The sequence below is a fragment of the Mauremys reevesii genome, linkage group 25 (genome assembly GCF_016161935.1).
Source record: "Mauremys reevesii isolate NIE-2019 linkage group 25, ASM1616193v1, whole genome shotgun sequence".
Lineage (NCBI taxonomy): Eukaryota > Metazoa > Chordata > Testudines > Geoemydidae > Mauremys > Mauremys reevesii.
The window spans coordinates 6,874,133-6,902,095 of NC_052647.1; the positions used below are offsets into that span (position 1 = coordinate 6,874,133).

The 27,963-nt window shown below is 56.1% G+C and overlaps 2 protein-coding genes across 6 annotated transcripts in view; both read right to left on the minus strand.

Annotated features, from left to right (window-relative positions):
- Positions 1–27,963, minus strand: part of LOC120391382 (adhesion G protein-coupled receptor E5-like) — a 1,047,477-nt gene that overhangs the window by 857,443 nt on the left and 162,071 nt on the right. The window lies entirely within an intron of this gene.
- On the minus strand, positions 37–27,957 carry GIPC1 (GIPC PDZ domain containing family member 1). 4 transcript variants are annotated; one of them, XM_039515062.1, is made up of 7 exons: positions 27,806–27,957; positions 22,582–22,914; positions 22,033–22,218; positions 16,375–16,555; positions 4,856–4,968; positions 4,037–4,118; positions 37–3,304 (listed from the first exon to the last, which is right to left on the minus strand). In XM_039515062.1, exons 2-7 carry the CDS (start codon positions 22,861–22,863, stop codon positions 3,153–3,155), a joined length of 996 nt encoding a protein of 331 aa, XP_039370996.1. In that variant the 5' UTR covers positions 22,864–22,914; positions 27,806–27,957; the 3' UTR covers positions 37–3,152. The 4 variants fall into 4 exon arrangements, with proteins under 4 accessions (XP_039370996.1, XP_039370999.1, XP_039370998.1 ...); XM_039515065.1 differs by lacking the exon at positions 27,806–27,957 and adding an exon at positions 27,317–27,447; XM_039515064.1 differs by lacking the exon at positions 27,806–27,957 and adding an exon at positions 24,350–24,856.

Here is a 27,963-nt window from a genome sequence, read left to right on the forward strand (position 1 = left end):
CCCCTCCCTGCCCCCACAGACATGAGGCTGGTTAGCTAGAGTCAATATATTTTTATGTTAAAGATGCTTTACAGGTAAAATACAAAAATAGGGCCTGGGAGGATGGGGGATCTGCCCCCCGTCAGCAGCTCCCAGGGGACCAGGGTTCGGCTTGGGGGGTCACAGCTCACTTCCATCACAGCATGAGGGGGGGGGTGCAGGGGCCTTGGTCTCTGGGACTCCCAACCCTGGCCAAGCCCTGCTCAGCAGGGGGTCACTGCCCACCCTGGGGGCCTGGCACCCCTCGCAATGTAACCGCCCCCTCCCAGCCCCTTGCTTCGCCCACTCCCCTCCGAGCCAGGGCCCAGGCCCAAGCACCAGTGCTGGGCTTAGTGTCGTAGATACAGTAGGTGCCTGAGGGCTGGAGAGTGACTGAAGAAGCTGGGGGACAGGGAGCAATCCTGGGGCTCCCAGCCTGCCGCCCGAGACAAGTGCCAGGAGGGGATATAAATATTGCAGCACGTGGAGCTTTACAAACATTGCGCGTCCGCACGCCCGCCCTGCGAGGTAGGTCAGTCCAATCCAGAGTGAACAGATAAAGACAAGACAGAGAGGGGAGGGGAGATGCCCAAGGGTGAGAGGTGGCAGCAGAGCTGAGAACAGAACCACGAGTCCTGTCTCTGACGCCCCTGGTCTAATGCGTACGCCCCCCCCCCCCCCTCCCAGAACCAGGGATTAAAATCCAGGAGTCCTGATCCAGCCACTAGCTCCTTCGGCTTCTTTAAAAGGATTTCGAAAAACTCCAAGCCAGCCCAAGGGGACCCCAGCCATGCAGCAGTGTCAGCTCACCCCCCCCCCCATGGGTGCAGTGGGGGATTCCCTCAGAATAAGGAGTGAGGGGGAGGGGTTAGACCTAACCCCACATGGGGCACTGCAGAGGGGGATGTGGGGGACAGTGTTACGACAGGCTCAGACTGGTGAGGGGACCCCCCCACCCCAGGGCAGTTAATCATCACAGAGTGTAGACGCTAGGAGAGATGATTAACCCACCCACCTGCGTTAGGGATGGGACATCAGGGCCAGCACCGTGGCTTGGCCCAGGGACTAGGGCTGTGGCCTCCAGCAGCATGGTGGGGAAAGGGGGAGGAGGAGGATGTTCCCCCACAGCAGAACAGGGGGTGACACTCTCTTTACACAGGAAGTCAGAGCAGCGTGAAGCAGGCAGGGGAGCCTGGCTGAGTCCGGGGAGGGGGGGGGAACCCAGATCAGCTGGAAAACCCACCGCAAGCCCCGTTGGCGTATACAACCTGAAGGGCCTGGTGCACCTGCCCCAGGGGGGAGTCAATTCAACCCCCCCCCCCCCCGAGAATGGAGAGTGGAAATGGGGTGGCTGGGAGGCTGTGAATAGAACTGGCCTGACCATTTGGTATGATTTTTAGCAGGAGGTAGGAGAGGAGACAAGTGGCTTTAACCCTCTGACCACCCCCCAGGGCTGCGATGCTCTGGGGCCAGCAGTAGGGGTGGGGGCTGCCTGAGAGCTAAGGGATACGCCCCTGTCCCACTCACCCGCTGCCTGCGGGCCGGGAGCAGAGAGCAGCTGCTGTGGATGTGGGGTGTGAACGGCACAGCCAGGGGCGTGCAGGGCTCCAGCCACAGCAACAGACACCCAGTCATTCCTGAGCTGCTCCAGGGGAATGCTGCTGCCCCACATAGGTCTGGGGCTGGAGGGGGGACTGAGCCCCTGGCCCACCCTCCCTGCAGTGGGGGGAGCAGACCCAAGGAGCGGGACCCAGCCTGGGGCTATTCCTCTGTGGAAGGTGGGGCAGGGCACCACTGCACCCCCAAAGAAGCCTTTCTGGCAGCAGGTCAGTGGAGGAGGGGTCCCAGGGCAATGGTGCTCAGCTGTGACAGAGCCTGAACGCACCAGAGAGGTTCTGCCAGCAGGGGGTGCAACAGGGGGCAGGAACTCTGGCCATAGGGGAGCTCCCAGATACCCCAGCCAGGCCTCTGCCAGCAGGGGGCACTGCAGGCTGTTGATTCCTTTCCCCAGGGGGTGGGGGCAGGGAGGGTAACAGGGGGAGCAGGATGAGGGGATGGGAGCGAGCCATCCCATCCCCCGAGTTAGCAGCAGCTCCCAGTCTCATGCTGCCTTTGAGGGGAACAAGGGATCTCAGCATTGCTCGGGGCTGCAGCCCCACACGAGGAGCCTGCCTGCAGCCCCACACGCTGCCAGCCCCTCGCAGCTCAGGGCTCCACCCGGGCAGGAGGAAGGATTAACGCAGGTGAAGGGACAGGGCAGCACAGTACCAACAGAGCAGCAGGGCGGGGGGCTGGGGCGAGCTCAGAACGCCCCAGGGGAGGAGCGAGCAGGCTGTTACGGGCACCCTGCCAGTGACAGCCCGCCCGGAGCGGCCTCGCTCCCGTTAGTGGTTCGATGGGTGCTGACGGGCAGCGGGGTGGGTGTACCATACGGGGTATGGGGTGGGGGGCCTCTGCTCACAAACACCCACACGTGGAACACAGGCACCGGGGTTCGTTTAAAGGCACCGGGGTTAGTGCCCGGCAGGAGGCTACGCCCAGGCAGAGGTACAGTCGAGGGATGCCCCAGCAGCGGCCAGGAGGTTACCCTGATGACTGAAGAGGGAGCCAGGCCCTGCAGGTCCCAGGCCACCCACCCATCTCCACCCCAGGGAGCAGCGCAGGAGTTGGGAATCCTGTCCAGCTCCTGGCCCCCTCACTCCCCTGCTGCCCCCTGGGACTGGGGAGGGAGCACCCCCAAGGGCCTGCCCAGTCCCACCTCCCTGCAGCCTTCCCCAAGGGCACACGATGGCTCAGCTTATTGCTCCATAATGCCCAGCAGCTGGCCCCTCCGCCGCCTCTGGCACTGGGGGGATTGAGGAGAAGAGCCCAGAGCCCGGCTCCCATGCGGCTCCAGGTACAGTCAGGAAGGGCTGGCCCTAGAGAGGTGCACACAGGGCCCTGGGTGGAGAGGAGGGGCGAGGAGCCGGAGCTGGAGTGTTTGCCAGAGCAGTGCTGGAGCCAGGCACAGAGCCGGGCCCGTGGCGTCTCCCCTTCCCCCCGGTCCACACGAGGGCAGCGGCAGAACACTCCCTTGCCTAGCCCAAGGGCACAGCAGATCCAGGGGGGGCAGAGCAGGCCAGGCCCGCCAAGTCCTAGTAGCGCCCAACCTTGGCATCCCCGATGGCGCCCCACACGTCAAAGACGAACTCATCGGGGAAGGCGAAGTCACCCAGCCGCTCATCCAGCGCCTCAGCGAACTCGTCGGGGTTCCGCTTGTCCTTCCCCAGCTCTACCATGGTGGCAGCTACAGAGAGCAGAGACGGGTGTGGGTGGGGAAAATGAGGAGCATTCACTGCCACAACGTTACCTGTGGCAGGACGTACTATCCCACCGCTCCCACCAACAGTGCCAATGCTTCGCGCTTCGACAGCACTGCCATGCCATTGCCAGGAGCACTAGGCACCCTGAGCCCCAGCACTGCCAGCGCCAACACGCTGCTCTTGCCCACAGCCCTGGCCGAGGAGGCGTGGCAGCTGGGAGGCCTGCGAGCTGAAGGGCTGATTCGCTCTCTGTGCCCAGCCCTGCTTCCCAGAACACACCGACAAGCCTGTCACTGCCACAGTAACCCTGGAAATGCTGCTGTGCCGGCAGAGCCCTGCTCACCTCTCAGAGAGGGGAGATTTCTCTCCTCACACTAAATGCTGCACACGAGGGATGCAGGCCTCTGGGCCACTAGCAGCAGGGCTTGCACTTAACTGCTGGGGAGCATCCAGCTACTCCGGTCCCACTCCTCCCAGCAGGGGGCGCTGCAGGAGCGCTGGCTGTGCAGCAGCTCCCAGCAGGGGGCACTGTAGGGAGCAGGGGAGGAACACTGGCTGTGGGCGGTGCTCCCAGCTACTCCAGCAGGGGGAGCTCCCACGCTGCCCAGCAACGATTCCTACGCAGGCTGACCGTGACGCAGCCCTTCCCCCAATACCCCAATGCTTTGGGCACCCCGCCCCGGGTTGATTTGGGGGCTGCTCGGCCGGAGACTCACCCAGCTCCGTGTCGCGGATGCCCATGTAGCTCTCCAGCAGGTCGTCCACCTTCTCAATCGCCCTCTCCTCAAACGCAGACAGCTGGGGGGCAGAGGAGCTGCTGAGCAGGAGACTGAGGCAAAAATATAGCCCCCATCCCAGCCAAGAACCCATGGGAAAAGTGGGGCCCTCTAAAGCCTCTTCCAGCCCTTCCCATTCCATGGCAGAGAGGTGTGGGTGTTGGGGACCAGCGCTGGGATAGCAGGGGGCTGCAGGTCAGGACTGAGGGGCATTGGCAGGGCTTGGGGGTGGGAGACCCCAGGGTTCAGATTGCAGGGGGCTATGGGTCAGGATTGAGGAGCAATCAGCAGGGCTGGGGGGGGAGCCCAGGGTTGCGATAGAAGGGGACTATGGGTCAGGATTGAGGGGCATCGGCAGGGGTGGGGGGTGGGAGACCCCAGGGTTCAGATAGCAGGGGGCTACAGGTCAGGATTGAGGGGCATCAGCAGGGTTTGGATAGCAGGGGACTACAGGTCATGATTGAGGGGCATCGGCAGGGCGGGGAGGCCAGGGTTGGGATAGCAGGGGGCTGCAGGTTGGGATTGAGGGGCATCGGCAGGGCTGGGGGAGGAGACTGGGAAGCAGGTGCAGTGCAAGGAGCGGCCCCATACGGAGGACCTGTCCCCTCCCCACTCTTGGGACAGCTGGGACCTCAGCTTCCCTCTCATTCTGCTCTGGCTCCGCACCCTCAGTTCCCTCCGGGAAGAGGTCAGGGCCCAAGCGAACATTCGAAGGCTCCCCAGGGCTGTCAGGGGAAGCTCCCCAGGGCTGGCACCTACCTGCTCCTCCACGGTGGCCGGTCCCTTGGCCCGCAGCCGTAGGGTCCCTCTGCCAGTGCCCAGCTGGGAGCTACTGTTGTGCTTGCCCCCTGCGGCCCGCTGGCTGATCATATCTGAAACACAGCAAGGGGACGAGCCAGTGAGACCACGCCAGAGGTGGGGGCCTCACAACCCCCAATCCCAGCAGCCAGCCCAGGGCACAGTGCAGCCAAATTGACAGCCGCCCTCCAGCAGGAAGTGGGGCCAGGTATCAGACACCACCACCTGGGCACAACTGGCAGGGGGTGCTTGGGAGGCAGCCAGGGTCAGGGTAGTGTGTGTTGTTCTGATGCCTCAATCCCAACTCCGTGTGTGGGGATAGCTGGGGGCTGGGATTGAGGGGCACTAGCAGAGCTGGGGGAGGGGAGCCCAGGGCTGGGATGGCAGAGGGCTGTGGGTTGGGAGGCACTGGCAGAGCTGTGTGAGGAGCCCAGGGTGGGGATGGCCGGGGGCTATAGGCAGGGGCCAGCAGCAGCGCTGGGATGGGAAGGTGAAGATGCTGCATGTTGGGACTCAGGGCTGTTTGCAGTAACATCCATCCCAAGAAGCTGTGCACTGCCTTCCCCTCCCCCGCTTTGTGGGAAGCAGCGGGGCAGAGTGGGGCTCGGACACACGAGACTCAACTGCCTCAGTCTGACAACAGGGGACAGCAAAGGCACATTGAGATCAGCATGGGGGACCAGAGAAGGGGTCCCTGGCAGTCACGGATCAGCTGTGGCGCAGGGCCCAAGGCAGCGGGCGCAGTGCGAGAACCTCAGTTAGACGAGGCAGCGCAGCCCTTGGAGGGTCAGGTCTCCACACTCCACAGCAGAGGCTCTGGCAGGACTGAGGAGCTGGGGTCCTGCTCCTCTGCACGGATCCTCCTACCTCCCCCTGCACATGCCTCTTGCTCCTGCTCTGCCATGGGCAGCGAATGAGCAGGGGCTGGCGAGTCTGAGCTCACAGAGCCCCTGGCTGGATGAGGAATACCCGTGCTGTGAGGGAACGGGCAGAAATCCGGGATCGCTCCGCCTCAGCAGCTCTAGGTGGAGTGCAGGACCCTGGGCGCTGGCAGCGCCGGGTGGTTCCTGCCCTCTGCGGGTTTCTCACTGTCCCGTGTTATTTTAATGCACTGGTCCAGGCGCTCCCTTTACGTCTAACCCCCCTGGATTGGATCTAATGGCCAGGAAGGTTTCATAGCAGCACAGAACCCAGATGTTTCCACCTCGGCTTCCCCCGCACACAGAGGCATGTGAGGGCAGCTTTCACAATGCAGTTGGTATGGCCCAGCTGATTAAAACAGAGTTTAGTCAAAGCAGAGAGAGGCAGGACTCCTGGATTCTCTCCCTGGCTCTGGGAAGGGAGTGGGGGTTAGGGGGAAAAGCAGGGGGCTGGGAATCAGACTGCCAGGTTCTACTTCAAGAAAATCAGGCCCCTGCCTTTCTGCTGCTGCCTGAGCAGAGGGCTAAGCGGATTTGCCACATCAGCTGTGTCCAAGGTGAGACATAAACTCTGGCTTAAGCCAGACTCTGACCTTGGCCCCTCTCACACATCCCCCCAGTGCTCTACACCCTCCCCATGCCTGATGTCAATGCATGGCCATGGCTCTGTGCCCCATCTCTTCTCCTGGGAAAGCTGTTCTCTGCTGGAGGGAGAGATGTGCAAGAAAGAGAAGGTGGTTCACAGAGAGAGGTCATGGCAGAGACTGGGCAGCCGGGCGCGAGGAGAGGAAGCATTTCCAGAGCTCATTGCAATAGTCACCTTTTGACAGCTGCTGCAAGGACGAGAGCCGAGCTCCTGGGGGCTCCAAGGCCAGCTGGAGCGATGCATCCTGGGAAAAAAGCTACTGGAGCTGGAAGGAGCAGAGGCTGCTGTGGACAGTGCTACACGAGCCCAGATTTTGTTGCCACAGCACTGAGCTCCACGGAGATACCAGGGAGAATTGGCTTCTCCGATATGTTGGCTCCCTCGTCTGGCTTCCGTGGCGCTTAACCATTCTGGACACCAAAGCTGAATAAAGACTCCAGTGACATATCCGGGGGTGCAGCATTGCCAAGCAGTTGTTAAACAGCTGCCACGCTCTGCCCCAGAGGTGGCGGCATGTCAGTGCTGAGAGGAGAGACCCTGTACAGTACTTGGAGATCCCTTCCACACAAAAGGGGCTAGCAAAAAAAAAAAAAAAAAAGTACAACCCTGAGCCCCTGTGGAAGACAAGCACCTGTCCTGATAACGATGACTAACACGCTTGCTTCACAGGGGGCTGAGATCCCCCTTCACACATAGGAAACTGAGGCACGGGGACAAGAAGCCACCGTGCAAGCCTCATGGAACCTCCAGGCCTTCCTAACTCTTCGAGGCCTGTGCTCAGACCAGGCCTCTGTCCCATGGGTGGGTCTAGTTCTTGCCAACAGCAGCGCGGGATCCCACAAGCTCCTTTCCTCCAGTACGTGATTGGTTTCTTCCTGCCTTTGGGCAGCCTGGAATCTCCAGGGAAGCTGTGGTGCATCCTGCAGCAGCTCCCACGCCTGCAGAGACCTTTGTTCCCAATGCACTTCCGGAGCGGCCAGCATTTTCCTGGACAGTCCCGTCCCCTCAAGCTGATACAGGGCACTGGTCACTCCGTTTCCTCTCCCCACAAGGGACAGAGCCGCTTCAGCATCATCCCATTAAAACCCTCACGGGACAACCAACCCAGCTGCTGTGTTTCCAAAAGACACTCCCTTCTGACTGGCCTGAGAACAGTGATGCGCCTCTCCAGCCCGTCGTTACTGTGTGCCGGGGACACAGAGCCATGGAGATCCAGCCCCACTGACGTTTCTCACCGTCCCACGGAGTAAAAATAATCTGGGAAAATGTCATCTGAGCAGCCACTTTCCTGCTTCTGGCATACGAGGGAGGGGGCGCCTGAAACCCCACGCCGGACACAGATGGCAGCCGGAGTCTGGTGTAAATGCCTAGGCACAGGGCTGGGTGTTGCTCAGTCCCTGCCAGAGGGAGCACCGGAAAGCAGCCCGCCGTGCTCCTTTTCCTACCAGCCCCCTGGATTCACTGCTTCCTGCTAGCCATGGTCTCCTCTCTGCCCCTCAACAACATTCCCCCAGCCCAACTGCTGTGCCAGGAGGTGCCCCCCAGGGCAGTGGGGCAGTCTGGGGGGCCCCCGCTTTCTGGCTCGTTAGAGCTGTCGAGGCGGCGGGCGAAGGCCATGCGGCTGGGGTGCCGGCCACGGGAGCAGAGATCCTGCGTGCGGAGCGCAGATGCTGGGGCAGGTGCAGGGCAAGAATTATCCAAGAGGGGCTCCACCCGCAGGGAGCAGGAGGTCCCGTCTCGTCCGAGGCTCTTCGGAGGCTGCTTCACTTGCAGTTTGTCCTTCAGAAATGGGACGAGAGGCCCTGGATGTGTTGAGCCAGAGGGCGAGGAGGGCAGCGGGGGGGAAGGAAGATGGGGACACATGCAGCGACATGGCTCACCCCAATACAGCAGGCTGTACACTCTGCTGCAGAAGCCCCGATTTCTGCATTACATTCCATGTCATGCTGCCCCCACATTCCCCAGGGGCCGCCTGCACCCCGCTGCCCAGGCAAAGCGTTTGGAGGCCGCTGCTGCGTTGCCACTTTTCCGCCTCCCCGCACCCTTCGGGCAGAAGCAGCATTAAATGTGGAGCAGGGGAAGGGCCGAATGCCTCAGTCCAAACCTCAGCAAGGGCCGGCTCCTGGCACCCGGTTCTCTGCTGCTGCGGCCAATGGCCAGGGAGAAGGACAGCCCGATGAGTCTGCCAAAGCCAGCAGCAGTGAGACCGGTAACTATTACAGTGTCCTCGTTAAACGTTGGTGACGGACGAGCTCCCGCGTCAGGCTGCCTGCAGACTCAGGCAGATGTCCCTGCTATCGGGTGGGCTCGACAGCTGCGGCTGTGAAGAAACCCTCCAAGAGACTTTGGTTTTCCCCTCCCCCACCCCACCCTCTTAAAAAATATAATTCTGCAGCAGATTCAAGCCCAGACGACTCTGTGGGTGCGCTGCTGCCAGGACGCACGGGGGGAAAGCTGGTTATTCACCCTCCCACGTCCAGGCGAGGGGAGCAAGCTGAGGCAGACGCGCCCCTGCTCAAGGGCGGATGTATCGCTCATTCAGTGTGGAAGGCAGAATGCCACGTTCAGTTCTGGTTCAGGGCATTCGTTTTGGAGTCACTTCTTCCCTTGATCTACAGCTCTCCCGTTGGCGTCACTGGGAGAGACGGGGCCAGTCTGGCCTCTGTGGCAACTGCACCGCTGGGGATTGTATATTCAGTACTTGATTGCCATGTTCAGTGAGAAATGTTCTGCCCTGTGCTTCTCTCCTGTCCCCATCCTCTGCTCCTCTCCCTCTTCTTCCCCCTGGCTCCAGCTCCCCATTCCCACTCCAATGCGGAAAGTTAGCGCCGAGACTGAAATGCCAGTGCTGGCAGTTGCAGACGACACCACTGGGAGACGGAGGAGTGAGCATTCCCCTGCACCCTATTAGCCATAGTCTCAGGCTGTCAGCAGAGGCAGCCAGCAGTCCCATGAGAGCCAGAACCCCCTTTGGGGTGATTTTTAAGAGGAGGGAAGAAGATACTGTGGACATTGTGTCCAAGGGTCACAAGTCTCTCAAGAGAACCAGATACAGACCGGGGGCCATATGCATCTCCTCCTAGGACTCTACCTCCAAGAGGGGATCCCGTGGCCCTGCAGCCTGGGGCGTGGATCCCTTAGCACCAGGGACACTAGAGGGGACGGGCTCCCCCAGTTGCTTGTAAGGTGGCTAGAACTGCTCTGCCTGGTGCATTGGGGTACAGGAGTTTCATGGGGACACGCACTGCTTGGTTACTGACAGTCCTCGTGCACCTGTTCCCCAGCTCTCTGGCGCTGGCCCTAGCAGCTGCTTGGAGGGGCAGGGAGCACACACCAGTGTCTGTCTCCTATGGAAAACGCTGCTTCCCTCCCCAGGTTCCAAGGAGGAGTCCTTGGAGCAGCAGCAGCCACCACAACCTGGCAGCAGCTGGGCTGGAGGAGCCATGACACCCCGCCCGCTCCCAGTGTGGTTAGCACAGTACGGGCTGCGGGAGAGGGAAAGGCCCTGGACTCAGACACAAATATCCTCCAGCCACATCAACATGTTTGGGCTGGAGCCGCAATCAGAGGATGGCGTGCCGGGCCGGCACCCCACCCTGCCGCGTGTGCCTCATGCACCGACGCCAGGCCACAGCCCGGAGGCAGGCTCCTAACAGATCACAAACCAAGAGACCTCCGGCCCCTACCTACACTAGGACCAGAGATGATGCAAAAAGCCCAGAGCCTGCATAACCCTTTGGGTTCCTGCACAGCCGCTGTCCCAACAGCCCCAGGCACTGAGCAGCGGGCTGGCCGCAGCAGCCACTGTTCTGCTGGGTGGACGCTGAATGCCATTAGCATCCCTGGGAAGCCCGGCTACCATACACCCGGAGGGCAGGGCGATAGGGAGGGGCCATCATCATCACGTTCCTATTACGCCTCTGGCGTTTAGGGCAGTGACGAAGCTCCTCCACTCCTGTCCGTTTCTGGCAAGTCTTTCAGTGGTTCCCCAGCTGCGCCCCAGGTTTTTCAGCTCGGCGCCCACAGCTCTTCGCCATGTTGGTTTTGGGCGGCCGAGTTTTCGCTTGCCTTCAGGTGTCCATCTTATTGCTGCTCTGGTGATGGAATCAATTTCCAACCAAAGCACATGACCGATCCATCTCCAACGCCTCCTGGCAACGAAGGTGCTCAGATGCTCTTGGCTGCACTGTGTCAACAGATCTTGGTTTGAGATTGTTCTGGGCCAAAAGATATGGAGGATTTTTCCCTTTGGGGGCTATCGTAGCCAGGGGCTATTCAGACCCCACCCCACGTACATACACACATCCATTTGGGGTGAAAGTAACACAGAAGACTTACCAGTAAGGGGACCTGGCTTCAGGCCCCCGGAAGGGGCAGGGCCTTGGGCGGAAGGGGCAGGGCTGAGGATCAGTCTCCAACAGCCAGCTGGTCCACGCCGCCTGGGGCTCTGGTGGTGATTTAAAAGGGCCTGGGGCTCCAGCTGCTGCCGCGGTAGCAGGGGCCGGGAGCCCCGGGCCTTTTAAATTGCTAGGCCCCAGGGCAGCCGCCCCTTTTACCCCCAACCTCGTTGGCGACCCTGTTGGTAGGGACTCTACCAGCAGGGCCGCCGACTGGGGGAAGGGGGGGGGCGCAAAAAGGGCAGCACATCGGCTGCATATAGACTGGTACCGGCAGCCACTTCTTACCAGTACGCCGTACCAGCCCACTTCCACCCCTGCATCTATCCCCCACCGCCCCAACATACAGAGAGAATCACTGATCCAGAAGCCATGGGAAGAGGGGTCACTGCCTCAGCCCCCCCCGTTAGAGCCCTCACAGGGCAGGGAACAGCACTGAGAAAGCCTAGCCTGGCCCCAGCACAGCAGCCCAGTTGTTCTGCCTCTGCTAACGGGAACGTGGGCTTGGCTCATAGTGGGGATGGAGCTCCAGGTGTTCCTGGCACTGGCATTTCTGAGGCTTCCTGTCATCCCCCACTTCCCCCAAAGCTGGGAGGGGGTGGCGGTGTTAAACTGGGAATGCAGCAGCACTGCCCTGCCTTTCCAGGAAAGCTTGGCTCCTTTCAGACAGGGAGGAGCTGTTTGCCCCACACAGGGAGGCTGGGGTTCTGGCCTCTGCCCTAGAGCTTGCAGCCAAGAGACAGAACGGCCTTTCCAGTCATGCCACAGCACAGCAGCGGGCAGGACAGGGCGCAGGGGCTGCATGGGAGGGGGGAGCTGGGCACGTCTGCGCCAAGACTCCGGCGCTGGCAAAGCTCGGAGACCACAGGAGCTGCAGAAGGTCACATGACCAACATCAACTAATAAGTGCAAGACTGGACTAGCAAGGGCACTGGCAGAGCTGTGGGGGGAGGGGGCCAGGGCCGGAGAAGCAGGGGGGGTCTCTGAGTCAGGGGTTTTCAAGGGGTATTGGCAGAGCTCTGTGTGAGGATGTCGAGGAGCATCAGCAGGGCTGTGGGTGGGGGGAGCCCAGAGCGTCTGTGGGTGGGGGCTGAGAGGCACCAGCAGGACTGTGTTTGGGGGGGAGCCCAGGGCTGGAGAAGCAGGGAGGGGCTTTGGGTGGGGGGCTTAGGGGTAGCAGCAGAGCTGAGGGGTAGCAGCAGGGGGTCTGGGGTGCTGAGGGGTAGCAGCAGGGCTGGAGACGCAGGGGATCTGGGGGGGCGGCGGGTAGCGGCACGGTTGGAGACGCAGGGGGTCGGGGGAGGGCTGCGGGGTAGCAGCAGGGGTCTCTGGGTGGGGGCTGAGGGGAGAGGCAGGGCTGGAGAAGCAGGGGTCTGGGGCGGGGCTGAGGGTAGCAGCACGGCTGGAGAAGCAGGGGTCTGGGGAGGGCTATGGGGTAGTAGCAGGGCTGGAGAAGCAGGGGTCTGTGGGTGGGGGCTGAGGGTAGCAGCAGGGCTGGAGAAGCAGGGGTCTGGGGCGGGGGCTGAGGGTAGCGGCAGGGCTGGAGAAGCAGGGGTCTGGGGCGGGGGCTGAGGGTAGCGGCAGGGCTGGAGAAGCAGGAGGTGGGTGGGTGGGGGCTGAGGGGTAGCGGCAGGGCTGGAGAAGCAGGAGGTGTGTGGGTGGGGGCTGAGGGGTAGCAGCAGGGCTGGAGAAGCAGGAGGTCGGGTGGGGCTGAGGGTAGTGGCAGGGCTGGAGAAGCAGAGGTGTGTGGGTGGGGGCTGAGGGTAGCGGCAGGGCTGGAGAAGCAGGGGTTGGGGCTGAGGGGTAGCAGCAGGGGGTCTCTGGGTGGGGGCTGAGGGGTAGCGGCACGGCTGGAGAAGTAGGAGGTCAGGGGGGGCTGAGGGGTAGCGGCACGGCTGGAGACGCAGGAGGTCGGGTGGGGGCTGAGGGTAGCGGCAGGGCTGGAGAAGCAGGGGGTCTCTGGGGGAGGGCTGAGGGGTAGCGGCACGGCTGGAGAAGCAGGAGGTCGGGGGGGGCTGAGGGGTAGCGGCAGGGCTGGAGAAGCAGGAGGTCGGGTGGGGGCTGAGGGTAGCGGCACGGCTGGAGAAGCAGGAGGTCGGGTGGGGGCTGAGGGTAGCGGCAGGGCTGGAGAAGCAGGAGGTCTTGGGGGGGCTGAGGGTAGCGGCACGGCTGGAGAAGCAGGAGGTCTGGGGGGGGCTGAGGGTAGCAGCAGGGCTGGAGAAGCAGGGGGTTGGGGGGGCTGAGGGTAGCAGCAGGGCTGCGTGTGAGGAGAAGGTAGGAGGTGCTGCAAAGAGGACTGAGGGGCGTGGGCACAGCCGTGCTGCCTGTACATTAGTCTCACTCAGAGCATTGAGAGAACGCTGTGATTAGTGTCTCCCCAGCTGGGGCAGGGCGCTGGCCCCTCCCCAGATCACAAGGAAGGTCCCGAACATTCTCAATGGGGGAGCTAGAAATAGCCAGCGAGAGAGATTAACACAAGAGGCTGCTCCAGGTTGCCCATAGAGGGGAAGAAATGAAGTGAGCTGGCCTGGAGCTGTTCCCCAGAGGCCAGCACTTGCCCTATCAGCAGCTCTCACAGCATCTGTCCAGTGCTGCTGACTCCAGGCTTGTGAGCCAGGGCTGGCACAGAGCCCAGCGGGTGGATGCCTCTGCGGTGGGTTACTACAAGAGGTGGGAACTGAACAGGGCCAGCACAGGATGAACCAGCTCCCCACCTCCCTGCTTCGATCAGAGGACAAGAGGCTGCTTGTGCAAGGAGCTGGTGATCTGGGGCCTCAGCAGGAGCCCGTGAGCTGAGCCAGCGCCTTGCAGCAGGAAGAGCTGCCAAGAGCAGTAAGGGGGACGCGGCGGAGTAGAAGGGTGCACCCAGGGAGAGAGACCTGTAACTGACACCGCAGTGTCCCTCAGGCCAGGCTGAGGGAACCCCCTCCTGGAATCAAGCACCACCCGCATGCGGGTTGTAACACCCATGTTGGGGTGCACCCACTGCTGGATGCTACCAGATCTGCCCAGGCCCTCCCAAGTTCCATCTCCCTCTGGCAGCTCCAGAGGTGAAAAGACCATCTCCTCTTGGCAGCTAGCGGAGCGCTCCCTGCGCTCTAGCTGCCGGCATTCTGGGACAACAGCGTGGAGCTTTTCCTCCCTCGGCCCCTGGTCCAGAGGGTCCAGCGCACACTAGAAGACAGGGCAGGTTATGAGGCTGGATTGAAACACCAGTGAGTTGTGGGTCCAGGCAGCAGAGCACAGGGTTGGCAGGACTGAGCTAAGCTTAGCATTCTCAGGTTTGCCTGCCACCCAACTGGCAGGTGGCTTTGCCAAAGCAGAGCCAGCGAGCATTGGCACCTGGTCTCTCTCCACCACGGCCAAGCAGAGGACCCTAACGTTCGCGCACACGGCCAGCACCACGGAGCTGTCACTAATTCCCATGGAACGAACTGCAGGGAATGAGCAGCGGCACGGATGCTGGTGCCAGAGCTCCTGAAGTGCCAGACATGAACATATGCAGCTGGTACCCAGTAGAGGGAGGGGAGAAGGAAGTTGCCAGATTCCAGGAACCAGGGACGCCTGCGTGGGCTGAGAAGCATAAGCCAAGGAGGAAATAACTTAAAGTGGAAAATGATCTTCCTTCCCAGATCAGAGGCCAGTGAGTCACTTAAGGAGGAAGGAATTCGTGGTGGCAGGCTGGCCTTGCGGATGAATGAACTGAGACACCAGCAGCAGGGAATGTGATGCGACTAGGAGCCAGGACTCCTGGGTCCTATCTCTTGCTTAGGGAGGGAGCACCGCCTAGTGGTTAAGGTTGGCAAACCAGGACTCCTGGATTCTACTTCCACACTGCCGCTGCCTCGCTGTGTGATCTGGGGCAACGTGAGGGTAGCAACACTGAGCCAACCCGGGGCTTAGTGCAGCGTTTGAAGAGGTGCTACCAACAGCCAAGGAATCTGGATTTGAGGACTCTGAGAAGGCTGCAGAGACAGACAGCAGAGGGCGAGGTCACACTGTGATCAGAGGCAGTCTGCCCGGAACAGAGCTGGAATCCCCATCCCTGGCGTACGTTTGGGAGCCACTGACAAGGCCAGCGCTGGACAACAAGCACAGGGGCTGGAACAGTACAGCCCGGAACCAAGTTGTCTCCCTCGGCCTCCAGCACCATCCTGGGGACCTCACTTTCCCCCAGGCTCCACTCAAAGCCCTGCAGAAAGCCCTGAGCTTTGAGGGATCAGTAGGGAGAGCTCCTTCACCTTGCTAGCTGCTGGGGTTGAAACAGGCCTGTCTGCTTAGTGAGATTTAGGACAGCGAGCACAGACCCCTTCCCTCAAGCCACCATAGAGACATTGAGGGTGCAGCAAGACAGAGCCAGCCCCTCCCACTTGTCCTGTGAGCAGCCTCCTCTCAGCACTGAGCACACAGGGGTCATTTGCAGATACTTTGGCAGGGCCACCTAACCGCAAGTCCAAGCAGAGAGGGCTCAGCTTTACAGGCCGGCTGCCCGAAGGCCCATGTGCAGGCTCAGCAGCTACAGGAATCTCCAGATCCCACTTGCCTTCCATGGCAGAAGCCTCCTTTTCCCTCTCCCAGTACGAGGAAGGCTTCCCTGCAGTAACATGGCTGGTGAAGCCCTAACCTGAAAAAGCAACAGAACTGCCCCACCTCTCAGCCAACGCTGTGGTTACACAGCACAGGTCAGATGGCTAGGAGCTGCAGTGAGGTTACAGTGCCACCTGCTGGCCACCACGCCGCAGGACAAGTCATCAAACCCCACGCTCAGCACCTCAAGCAGCAGGTCTCACCCTTTTTTGGCTCAGGACCCATTTGTAAATGTCGATGGCCTGTTGTGACCCAGCACATTGGCCGGGCTGCAAAGCCCACCTTGCACTCACCTGGCAGCAGCGGCTCCAGGGAGGCGAGCCCAGCCAGACCCACGGGACCAGAGCCACCTTGCGGGCCTATGAAACATTCCGGCGACCCACGGATTGGGAAACCCTGACGCAAAGCCCCTCCCCATCTCCCATTTAATGGCTTTGTAGGACAGAAGGTAATGGCCCTTAGTGCCACAGCAGCCAGCAGGGCTTGGGCCTTTGGGCTAAGATGAAAGGCGCTCTCAGATAAGCACCCAATGCGGCTTCTCCCTGAAGGAGGAAGGACGGAACGTGCAAAACAAAGCCCAGCGCGTTCTGAGCTGGACTGATTGCCCCGGAGGCTGAAGGTCTCAGCAAGGCCAATGGCAAACATCCCGCCCCCTGCTGCCATGCCCCCCCGCCCAGGAACAAGCCCCTCTAGAGAGATGTGGGGGGGCTCAGTCTCTGTGGCCTGTTTGATCCTTTCTGCTGTGGCCGCCAACAAGGGGAGCCAGTTACTTAGCCAGGGACTTCTGCCCTACTAGGACCTGGACCGAGACCCACTGCGCTCGTTTTACAGGTCAGGTGGAACCAACTTGTGAGCACAGGGACTGGTGACAGGCCTCATGCTCCTGCCAGTGGCCTCATCTGCCCTGGGCAGCCTGTGGGGCTCACTCACCGAATGCCTTCCGGGGCTCTGTTAGCTTCAGCGTGAAGGTGCGGCCTTTGGGCAGGTCCTTGAGCATCTTGGCAACCTCGTAGTGCCGGCAGCCGATGAGGCTCTGCCCGTTGATGGACTCAATCATGTCGCCCACATTGATGACCTGGATCCGGTCTATGACGCTTCCTTCTTTGATCCTCTGCAAGCAAGAGACAGGATGGTGGGCTCCCAGCACAGATGGCAGGTCCAGGGGCAGTTTCCTCCCCGCAGCTTCCAGATAAGAGAGTCTGAACAGCAGCACTTTCATGCAGCTAAGGGTTGTGCACAGCCCTTTGTATTCAGCAAAGCTGCCCAGAACCCCATAAGACAGTCAATTGAGACTGAAGCACAGAGACATCTCCAGGGTCACAGAGCGCATCAGCAGCAGAGCAGGGAACAGAACCCAGGAACCCTGGCTCCCATCAGGCCACAGGGTCTTCCCTTTGTAGTTAGTCTCACGCACATATTTTTGCCCAGCAGAAGCTTGGTCCTTCCTTAGCACATTAGTGGTGACTTATGTACAAGGGATCATGATTTGATCACATTTATAAAATACAAACAGAATGAAATCCAGATCAGTGAAATTAACACTTGGTGCTTTAGAAGGGCCAGTTTCACAAAGCTGAAAAGAATTATAAGCCACATCAGCTCAGAGGAAGACTGGGTGTGTTTAAGAACATTATTACATGGCCAAAAAGCCACAGTCGAGGAAGACGACTGTATTGGTTAGAAAATGACCTGCTTTGGTGGGGAAGTGAAGGCAGCTATAAAAATAAAGAAATGGAAGAAAGGAGAAAAGAAAGGGAATATAAATCAGAAGTTAGGAACCGTAGAAAACTGAAAATGGAAGAAGACAGACACAAGGAGACATTAAGGACAAGAGTTAAGGACAAGAAGGAGTTCTCTTTAATGTATTAGGAACAAACATAATTCTAATAATGATATTGGTCTATTACTAGATGGAAATGATAGAATCATCAATAGTAATGCAGAAAAGGCACAAGAGAATATAAATATTTATGTTCTGTATTTGGGGAAAAACAGATGACGTGTTCTTATCACAGGATAACATTCTTTCCCCTGCACTAGTATCTCTGGAGAATGTTAAAACAGCAGCTACTCAAGTCAGACATTTTTAAATCAGCAGGTCCAGATAACTTGCATCCAAGAGTTTTAAAAGAGCTGCTGAGAAGCTCGCTGCACTGTTAATGTTGTTTTTCAATAAGTCTTGGAAGACCAGCAAAATTTCAGAAGACTGGGTAAAGGGTAGTTATATGCCTGTCAGTCTGACATCGATCCCGGACAAGATAATGAAGCAGCTGATATGGAATTTGCTTAATAAAGAATTAGAGGAGGACAATATAATTAATGCCAATCAACATGGGTTTATGGAAAATAGATCCTGTCAAACTATCTTGATTTGTTTTTTAAATGATATTACAAGTTTGGTTGATAAAGGTAATAGTGTTGACATAATATACTGAGATGTCTAAGGTATCTGACTTGGTACCGCATGACATTTTCATTTAAAAACTAGAATGACAAAATGAATATGGCACACTTTAAATGGACTAAAAGCTGCCTAATGGATAGGTCTCAAAATGTCAGTGTAAATGGAGAATCATCACTGAACAGGTGTGGTTCTAGTGTGGTCCCACAGGGATCCGTTCTTGCCCCTATATGTGTTTAATGTTTTTAATTAGTGACCTGGAAGAAAACAAAATCACCACTGACAAAGTCTGCAGATGACACAAAAACATGGGGAACGGCAAATAATGAAGAGGAGAGGTCATTATCACGGAGTGATCTGGATCACTTGGTAAACTGGGCTCAAGCAAGCACTGTGTGTTTTAATGTGTCGAAATGTACACAATTAGGAACAAAACAAAAAAAAGTAGGCCATACTTACAGAACAGGGGACTCTATCTTAGGAAACAGTGACTCTGAAAAAGATTTGGGGGTCAAGGTGGATAATCAACTAAACATGATCTCCCAGTGCAAAACTGTGGCCAAAAGGGCTAATGTGATCCTGCGATGCATAAACAAGGGAATCTTGAGGAGGAGGAGGAGGAGGGGAGAGATTATTTTACTTCTGAATTTAGCACTGGTGTGACCCCTCCCTGCTGGAATCCTGGGTCCAGCTCTGCTGCCCACAATTCAAGAAGGAAGTCGAAAAATTGCAGAGGGGATCAGGGAAGAGCTGCAACGATGATTAGAGGATTAGAAAACCTGCCTTATAGTGACAGACTCCAGGAGCTCAATCTATTTGCTTAACAAAGATAAGCTTAATGGGTGACTCGATTACAGTCTGTAAATTACCTACATGGGGACAAATATTTGATTATGGGCTCTTCAGTGTAGCAGCAAAAGGTCTAACAGGCAATAGCTGGAAGTTGAAGCTAGACAAAATTCAGACTGGAAATAAAGGTTAAATTTTTAACAGTGAGAGTGTATTTAACCTTTGGAATAATTTACTAAGGATCCTGGTGGATTCTCCATCACTGAACATTTTTTAAGTCAATACTGGACGTTTCTCTAAAAGATCTGCTCTGGGGATTATTTCGGGGCAGTTCTCTGGCCTGTTATACCCAGGAGGACAGACTAGATCACAATGGTCCCTTCTGGCCTTGGAATCTAGGAACCATGAGACAAAAGATCATGGCATTAGGAGGCATGATGATTGACAGTTCTTCTGGTTTTACCAGATGGAGCTGCTGCAGAGTCTATACATCTTGTGTATTAACTCAATAATATTTAATTAGGCTTCCTTGTACCCGTCACCCTGAAGGATCCCAGAGCACTTGAGACTGTGTCTATACACGAGTCACTTCACCCACTGCTGAAATGCAGCCACCTATTGGGTGGAACATGGCAGCTGCTTAACAGCCATGCTGCAATGATTTAGACTCTGGAATTGGAGCTTCTTAGGGAATGTCATTAGCTGAGAATTAGCGAATGCACCACGGTACCAGGGGATCTTTTGTAAGATTCCAAAGAGGATTTGTGCTCTAATACCACAACCCTGCTCTGTTCTTTCAAACAGATCCACTAGTCTGGGCCTCTCTCATTTACTTGGGGGTTTAGAATCTGATCAGGGATGTCACTATCACTGTGCTATGGGGACACAGAGGGGTCTCTGAGGGAACTGCTGCAGCTCCCAGCACCCGGGAAAACCATCCAGGACACAGAGCATGTGAGAAAGTGACAAGGCAGGAGAAAGGACCGGGGCAGCCTCAGGTAGGAAGGGATGGGTGCGCAGATCCCCAAGCTCCTCCAAAGGAGAATGACTCCAAATGAAGTTAGGATCAGAGCAGGGGATGGGAAGCAGGAAGATCTGTAAGCTGAGTAAAAGAGGCAGTCGGAGACCAAAAGCATCCTTTAGAAATTGGAAGTTAAATCCTACTGAAGAAAACAGAAAAACTATCAGGTGAAGTGTAAAAGTATAATTAAGGCCAAAAATGAATTTGAAGAGCAACTAGCAAAAGACACAAAAACTAACAGCAAAACTTGTTTTAAGTACATCAGAAGCAGGAAGCCTGCCAAACAATCAGTGGGGCCAGTGGACGATCGAGGTGCTAAAGGAGCACTCAAAGACGACAAAGCCATTGCAGAGAAGCTAAATGAATTATTTGCATCAGTTTTCACTGCAGAGAACGTGAGAGATTCCCACTCCTGAACCATTCTTTGTAGGGGAAAAATCTGAGGACCTGTCCCAGACTGAGGTGTCAATAGAAGAGCTACTGGAACAAATTAATAAATTAAACACCAGGACCAGATGGGATTCATCCAGGAGTTCTAAAGGAACTCAAATATGAAATGGCAGAACTAACTGACTGTGGTATGTAACCTGCCACTTAAATCAGCCTCTGGACCAGATAATTGGAGGACAGCTAATGAGACATCAATTTTTGAAAAAGGCTCCAGCAGTGATACTAGCAATTACGGGCCAGTAAGCTGGACTTCACAACCAGGCAAACTGGTTGAAAACAGAGTAAATAAAAGAATTATCAGACACAGATGAACAGGATACATGAGGGAACAGTCAACATGGCTTTTGTAAAGGAAAATCATGCCTCACCAATCTATTAGAATTCTTTGAGGGAGTCAATAAGCATGTGGACCACAGTGATCCAGTTGATCTTTTAAAAAGCCTTTGACAAGGTCCACATCAAAGGCTCTTAAGCAAAAGCGGCCATGAGATAAGAGGGGAAGGTCCCCTCTGGGATCACTAACTGGTTAAAAGATAGGAAACAAAAGGTAGAAATAAATGGTCATTTTTCACAATGGAGAAAGGTAAATAAAAGGATCCCCCAAGGATCTGTACTGTTTAACATTCATAAATGATCTGGAAAAAGGATCAAACAGTGAGGTGGCAAAATTTGCAGATGATCACGATCTTGAGTAATTTTGTAAGTCCGAAGCTGACTGTGAAGAGTTACAAAGGGATCTCACAAAACTGGGTGACTGGGCAACAAAATGGCAGATGACATTCAATGTTGATAAATGCAAAGTAATGCACATTGCAAAACATAATTCCAACTATACATACAAAATTATGGGGTCTAAATTAGCTGTTACCACTCAAGAAAGATCTTGGCATCATCATGGATAGTTCTCTGAAAACATCTGCTCAATGTGTAGCGGCAGTCAAAAAAGCTAAAAAGAATGTTAGGAGCCATTAGGAAAGGGACAGAAAATAAGACAGGAAATATCATAATGCAACTATATAAATCCACGGTATTCCCACACCTTGAATACTGGGCACATTTATGGCTGCCCCATCTCAAAGAAGATATATTAGAATTGGGAAAGGTACAGAGAAGGGCAACAAAAATTATTGGGGGATAGAACAGCTTCTATATGAGGAGAGATTAAAAAGACTGGGACTGTTCAGAAAAGAGACAACTAAGGGCGGATACGATAGAGGTCTATAAAATCATGAACAGCGTGGAGAAAGTGAATTGGGAAGCGTTAATACCCCTTCTCATAACACAAGAACCAGATGTCACCCAGTGAAATTAATAGGCAGCTTGTTTAAAACAAAGTTAACACACAGTCAACTTGTGGAACTCATTGCCAAGGGATGCCATGAAGGCCAAAACTATACAAGGTTCAAAAAAAGAACTAGATAAGTTCATGGAGGATAGGTCCCTCTATGGCTATTAGCTAAGATGGTCAGGAATGCAACCCCATGCTCTGGGTGTCCCTAAACCTCTGACTGCCAGAAGCTGGGACTGGACGATGGGATGGATCACTTGAAATTGCCCTGTTCTGTTTGTGCCCTCTGAAGCATCTGGCACCAGCCACAGTTGGAAGATAGGATACTGGGCTAGATGGACCAGTCGTCTGGTCCAGTAGGACTGTTCGCATGGCTCAGATAGTGTCTCTGGGACTAGGAGCTCCATGTGATCAGGTTTGCTGCTGGGGTTTCTACTCCCCCAGTAAGACCCATAGCATGGCTCATGCTTGGGGGCTCACAATGCAGCTCTCCGGGGATGGACAGAGAGATAGGAAGGGAAGGAGCAAGACAAGATGCCAGTGTGTGTCTGAGAGGGGCACCCCACTCACAGCCCAATCAGCCAGTGACAGGGCCTCCTGGGCTCTAGGATGGTGTGAGCAGAGCTCAGTCATCTGTACCTTAATGAATGCATAGCCGGCTCCATTGTCAGTGATGGTCAGGCCCAGGGCCTCCTCGGACTTAAAGATCTCCACCTCCTTCCTCTGGCCCTTTGTGTGTGCAAAGATGAAGTCCTCCAGACCGATCTGGCCACCCAACAGCTTGTCCATGTCCACTTTGTGGGTGTTTAAGGTGCAAAACATCACCTGGGAGGTGGGAAGAGAGATACAGAGTGAGGAACCCCTGGACCACAGCTTCCCCCACTGCCCCTCAGCACCTCTGCTGGGAAGGCCCCATATCCCCAAGGTTATGTCAGCATTTTAGCACCAGCCCCACTAGGCTCAGCCCAGTTGGGCATAGACCTCAGGGGGCATGTAGCCACTGAGCCCAGAGTCACTGACCAGCAAAAAGCCAAGGGCACAGCACAGCCTGACACAGGGTGTTGGTCCACGAAGCCAGAGAAGGCACCAACGCAAAGGGCCCACCCCACTGGCTGGCTAGGCCACTGCCACGCAAAAGGGCCTCCTCTCTGAGCTCCCCACCCTGCAGCCTGGGTGCTCAGCACCTACCTCAACTGGCGGGATCTTGAAAGCCTCTGCAATTTTGCTGTACAGCTCCTTGACATTGGTGAAGCCCTCGATCCTGCCAGTGGGGCTGCCATGGGCCAGCTGAGTGTGGAACACCAGTCGAGGGCGGAGGCTGGCAGGAGGCGGTGGCAGGCCAGGCTGCAGGGCTGCCACACTGCCGCCACTGCCCACCTCCACCCCACCCAAGCTGCCACGAATGGGCTCAGCCTCCTCATTCTCCACTAGTGGAGGGGCCTTCTTCCGGCGGCCTAGTCCAAGCGGCATGAGGGAGGAGTGGCCAGACAGCAGGGAGTATCAGTCACCCACGGGAGAGACCTGCAGGAAGCAAAGGGGAAAGATTGTAGGAAACCGGCAGTGGAATCAACGACAAGATCCAAGCAGTACTGGCTGACTAGGGTGTCAGGGAATGGGACTTGGGCCATCCCACTCTAGGACATCAGCTCTAACCCAGCCTTAGGGCAGAGGGAGCGAGTCTGGGGCCTGTGACATGCAGCATTCCTCCTCTAGGGCATCAGCTCCAATCCAGCCCCAGACCGGGGAGCCTGACAGGTAAGGGAGTCACACCTGTGGAGTGACAAGGCCTATTTTAATTCTGATTCATCTGCACAGCTTTAGCCACTTTTAAAATTAACCAGAATAATGTAAAAAGAGGAGTGACAGCTTTGGAAACTCCCTGTCCCTTGCCTGCCTGCCTCAAGTCCTACTGTACAGCCCCAGATCAGTGCTCTCCTGCTGGGAGCCAGCAGCCAAGTGGCAGCTCCTGCCAGACCCCATACACGGCTCTAAGTTATGGAGAGAGAAGCAGTCACCGGTATTTCTAGCCTGCTTTGGAAACACGTTTAGTACAAAGCTCTCTAATGAGTAAGCATCTAGTGATCTCAGGGCTTGGCAGTGGCCCTGCATCTCCCCTCCACTAGCCGACAGAGGGGAAACAGCATTTCTGATACCAAAGCCCCTCTAGTGGTGTTGGGCTGGTCACACGATTCCTACTGCTACAGCAGGTGAAGTCACGGGGTATGGGCAGAGAATGGAAAGTAACACCCCCCTTCCCTCCCCCCCCACCCCGAGTCCTGCCCCTCAGGACCGAGCTGCTGTGGAGGCAGGAAACACGCACTGGGGCTGACCCCTGAAGGATTTTAAAAAAAAAAATCAGTGTAGTTGCCACTGGAAACAAAGTAAAACCCACAGGCCCTGCTGGCGAGCGGAGACTGACAGAGCACTGCAGAAAGCCAACCACAGGGAAATGCCAGCCCTACTGCCTCACAGACAAAGGAAAATCCATGCCAGGCCCAGAGAGCTTTCCTCACTGCCACAGCAGGACACACATACTGACCCTTCCACTCCAAGGACACTCCCGGGGAAGTGGGATTCCAGGGGGGCTCAGCAGGATTGATGAGCCTGGTGTTGCTGGCAGGAGTGCCCTAACCCCTGACGCAAGGACATGGAGGAGGAAGGGGCAGCCTCGGTGGGAGTCCTTCCAGCCCGGGAGCCTCCGACGTCTCTGTTCTGGAATGAGGGTGGAGCGCACCCTGGCAGGCTGATTCAGAGCAGAGAAACCGGCTACAGGGCGTTCCTCAAAGGGTGTAATGGCAGAGGAACTCAGCCAAGCCCGTCAGCGATTACTCCCTGCCATGAACCTCCTCAGTCCAATGGATCCCCAGCATCACCCAGGGCAGAAAGACGCCTCCAGAACTACCACCCACCACCCACCTCACCCAGCCCAGAACCCACAGCTCCTAACAGCACTCACCAAGAGAGGATTCAGCTCGTGCTGTAGAATTTCTCCACATCCATGTTCTCCCCCTAGCTGCCCGGCTCACTCAGGATCCTCCTTATATACTATTCTGTGCCCACATCAGTCTTCCCCCCGTACTCCCTCCCTTCCCCTTCTCCTCCTCTTCCTTATGCTTACTAGTTTCACCTCCAGCTGTTTGCTTCCTATCTCACTGTGTCTATCACTCACACAAAGCCAGAACTTACCCTGGCCCTCTTTGGCCATTTTAAAACTTGTTTCATGGGACATGGCTCTTCACTTCCTGGTGCTAAACAGACATTTAGCACCACAGCCCTTTGGGGATCTTGGGACCCAGCTGAGACCTCCTGCTCAGCCAGATTCAGACTCAGCTGTCTTAAGGCCAAGCCTACCATAACTAACTAATTCATAATATTCCAAAGAGCAGCAAACAAAAAATGCAGGAGGCCAAGTTCTTACAGGACCCAAGTGGCCAGATAAATTGACCACCAATTTAAAAGTTTCAACTTCAGAGTATTAATCACATAAAATCAGTTTAGGGCTGCTACTCTTCATGCCTAACTTTTGCACCTGCCAGAACTGGCAGATCACTTATTTGTTTAACACGCAACCTACAGTTGTGGGGCAGGCAGGATAATACCGCCAGTATCGACTCCACAACTTCCTTGTACAGCTATTCCTGTCTTTGCATTTAGGGAGGAACTAAAGTTCTGTTTGCAGCTATCTTGACCAGCTTTTGAAATGCTAATACCATAAAAACATTATATAGACACTTGTCTTGTTTGTGTGCATATAGAGTGAGCAGCTGAACAACTGTTATGCTCCACCACAGAAGTGGCTGCATTTTCAGCAGAGGGTGAAGCTATTCCCTTCTAGATTGCAGGGCATTTGCTAGGTAAATACAGAATTGCTAAGGAGCATTTGGAACGTTAGGGCAAAGTTGTTAAAAAACAACAACAACAAAACAAAAAAGGATTCACAATTCAGATGAATAAGGAAATTTGATGGCTGGAAATGCTCAGGGGGCTTTCCCCAGCTGCTGGGTCTGGGGCCATCTGCTGTCAAGTGGATGGAGATAACAAATGGTGCTGCCCATTAAAGTGGCAGCAGTTTCCTGCCCCAGGAACTTGTGACTAGTGACCCCTCTGTGCTGACAGAGCTGGGGGAGGGGGGGGGGGAGGGGAAGCTGGAGGCATCGGGAGGGAGAAAAAATAAGGATTCTCAAATTGCCCAGTAAAAGTAGGGCACTGTGTGCATATTTGTATGTCCTGACTGATCTTGTGGCTAAAGCACAGGCAAGGGACTCAAGATCTCAGTTCAGATTCCCAGTTCCACCCTAACTTGCTAAGCAAGTCACTCTCCCCTCACATACATCCCCCAAAAGGTGCCTCAGTTTCCCCCCCTTTGAAATCGGAGAGCAATACTTCCCTCTCATAGAATATCAGGGTTGGAAGGGACCTCAGGAGGTCATCTAGTCCACCCCCTTGCTCAAAGCAGGGCCAATCCCTAATTTTTGCCCCAGATCCCTAAGTGGCCCCTCAAGGATTGAACTCACAACACTGGGTTTTAGCAGGCCAATGCTCAGACCACTGAGCTATCCCTCCCCCTCAAGCCATGTGAGGCTTATTTCAGCACCACCTAGCAATTCTGGAATTTGAATGGTAAAATGACACAGTTTTGTTCATGGCTATAGAGGGAATTCTGTGCACTCAGCGACTGGGCACTGCTGCTCAGTCATGCATATCAAACTTCTACTAAACCTCTCCCCCCGACCCCCCACCAAGGCTAAACTGCAAGTGCTGCAAACACCAGTAGTCCTTAATGCCTTCTTGTGGCAGTGAGAGAAAACTAATCCCCACCCTGGCTGACAAGAGATTATAACTGTGATCTGGCTGAGCCAGAACAGCAGACACAGGGAAGGAGCAGCACCCGCTACCTTCAGCATTCCCCACCATTCTCTGGGAGCCTGAATGACCATGGAGTGGGATTTGATTTGTGGGATAATTAATTCAGTGGTTTACCACCTGTAGCAGAGAGGCTGCTATATGTTTCCCCAACTCCTCAGGCAGGAGAGGTTGTTGATCTCATTTGAGGGATGATCAACACCAGGAATGATTATTTTGTTTGGTTTGTAGCATTTGCGTGTCTTCACTGTGTTGCCCTCATGCCCCATGTCACACTCAGCAGAGAAACAAACACCTAAAAGGGTGATGTTAATGCCTGTTAGTACACTATGTGCCAGAGACTCCTCTGCAAAACTCTAACCACCTGCCTTCATTAGATGGGAAAAGGTAAGGGGAGGAACAGGCTAAGAGACAAGCAAACAAGGGGAATTTCCAGTAGATTTTGCACAGCAAACTTTGAACTTAAGTCAGAACCTTTTGCTCTTTCACATGGGCAGGGGACCCTAAACCAAACCCAAGCCTAATTTACAGGGCACTGCCCGGCCCCCTGCTCTGCATGGGCATTTGGAGATTCCACACTGCTCATCTCTATATTAGAGCCTCTGATCAGCAGAACTCAAAGTGCTTCAGACATACATCCATTAAGCCTCACTCACTCCACCAGGCTCCTGAGTTTCTTTATCCCTATTTTCCAGATAGGTAAAGTGAGTACAAACAAGACTTCCTGATCACACAGGGAGTTGGTGATGGCACTGGGAATGCAACCAGGAGTCCCGGCACCATTTCCTGCTTTAACTGTTGTCCCTGGTCTCCAAGTACAGCCCAGCACCTCAAACATGCATTGTATCCTACACAAGACTGCAGTGCTGGGACCCCTATGCATTTGCACAAGGGGAGGGAGCCTTGTACGGTGGTTACATCAGGAGACAGAGCCAAGACTCCTATTCCCAGTCCCACTACTTCAGAGCCACGTGTGCCCCTCCCCAAGACCCTCTGTGGCATAAACTCCCAGGAGGACCCCCCCATCCTTCTGTGCCACCCATACACCACGCATACCCACCTCAAGGGCACAGCAACGGCAGCCCCCACACAGAGCTTGAGCCCCCTCTAACACACTCCAGCTGGAACCCCATTCTCAGCAACAGCATCCCCTTCTCCAAGCTGGAGCAAGGGGACCTCCCCTCCCCATCCCCCTCAAAGCTGAGGCCACCCTTCTTCTCCCACAGAGCTAAACCCTCCCATTGCCAACCTCTCCCCCTAGGGCACCTCCCCTCGCTCCCATCCCCACTCCCACCCTCCCTGAGAGCTAGACCCTCCCGCTCCCATCCCCCCACCCTAGGGCACCCTCCCCACTCCCACCCCCCTGAGAGCTGGACCCTCCTGCTCCCATCCCCCTCCCTAGGGCACCTCCCCTCGCTCCCATCCCCCCACCCTAGGGCAGCTCCCATCCCCCCTCAGAGCTGGACCCTCCTGCTCCCATCCCCCCTCAGAGCTGGACCCCTGCTCCCATCCCCCCGCTCTAGGGCACCTTCCTCCCGGCCTGACTCACCCCGTCCGCCTCCCCACAGAGCCGGTCCCGTCCCTCCACCAAACTCCGGCCGGGCGCAGCCGGGGCCTGTCGCTCGGGGAGGGAGGGAAGGCGGGAGCATCGCCGCCTCCATTAGCCAATCACAACCCATCGCGCAGACCCGCTGGCCAATCACAGCT

Bases quoted from the DNA above. Each gene is read 5' to 3' on its own strand.
- GIPC1 (XM_039515062.1), bottom strand. From the start codon at position 22,863: ATGCCGCTTGGACTAGGCCGCCGGAAGAAGGCCCCTCCACTAGTGGAG. The intron at 22,219-22,581 runs GTAGGTGCTGAG...CCCACCTCCCAG, and splicing joins TCAAGATCCCGCCAGTTGAG to GTGATGTTTTGCACCTTAAA. The intron at 4,969-16,374 runs GTGAGTGAGCCC...GCTGTGTTTCAG, and splicing joins AGAGCCCCGGAAGGCATTCG to ATATGATCAGCCAGCGGGCC.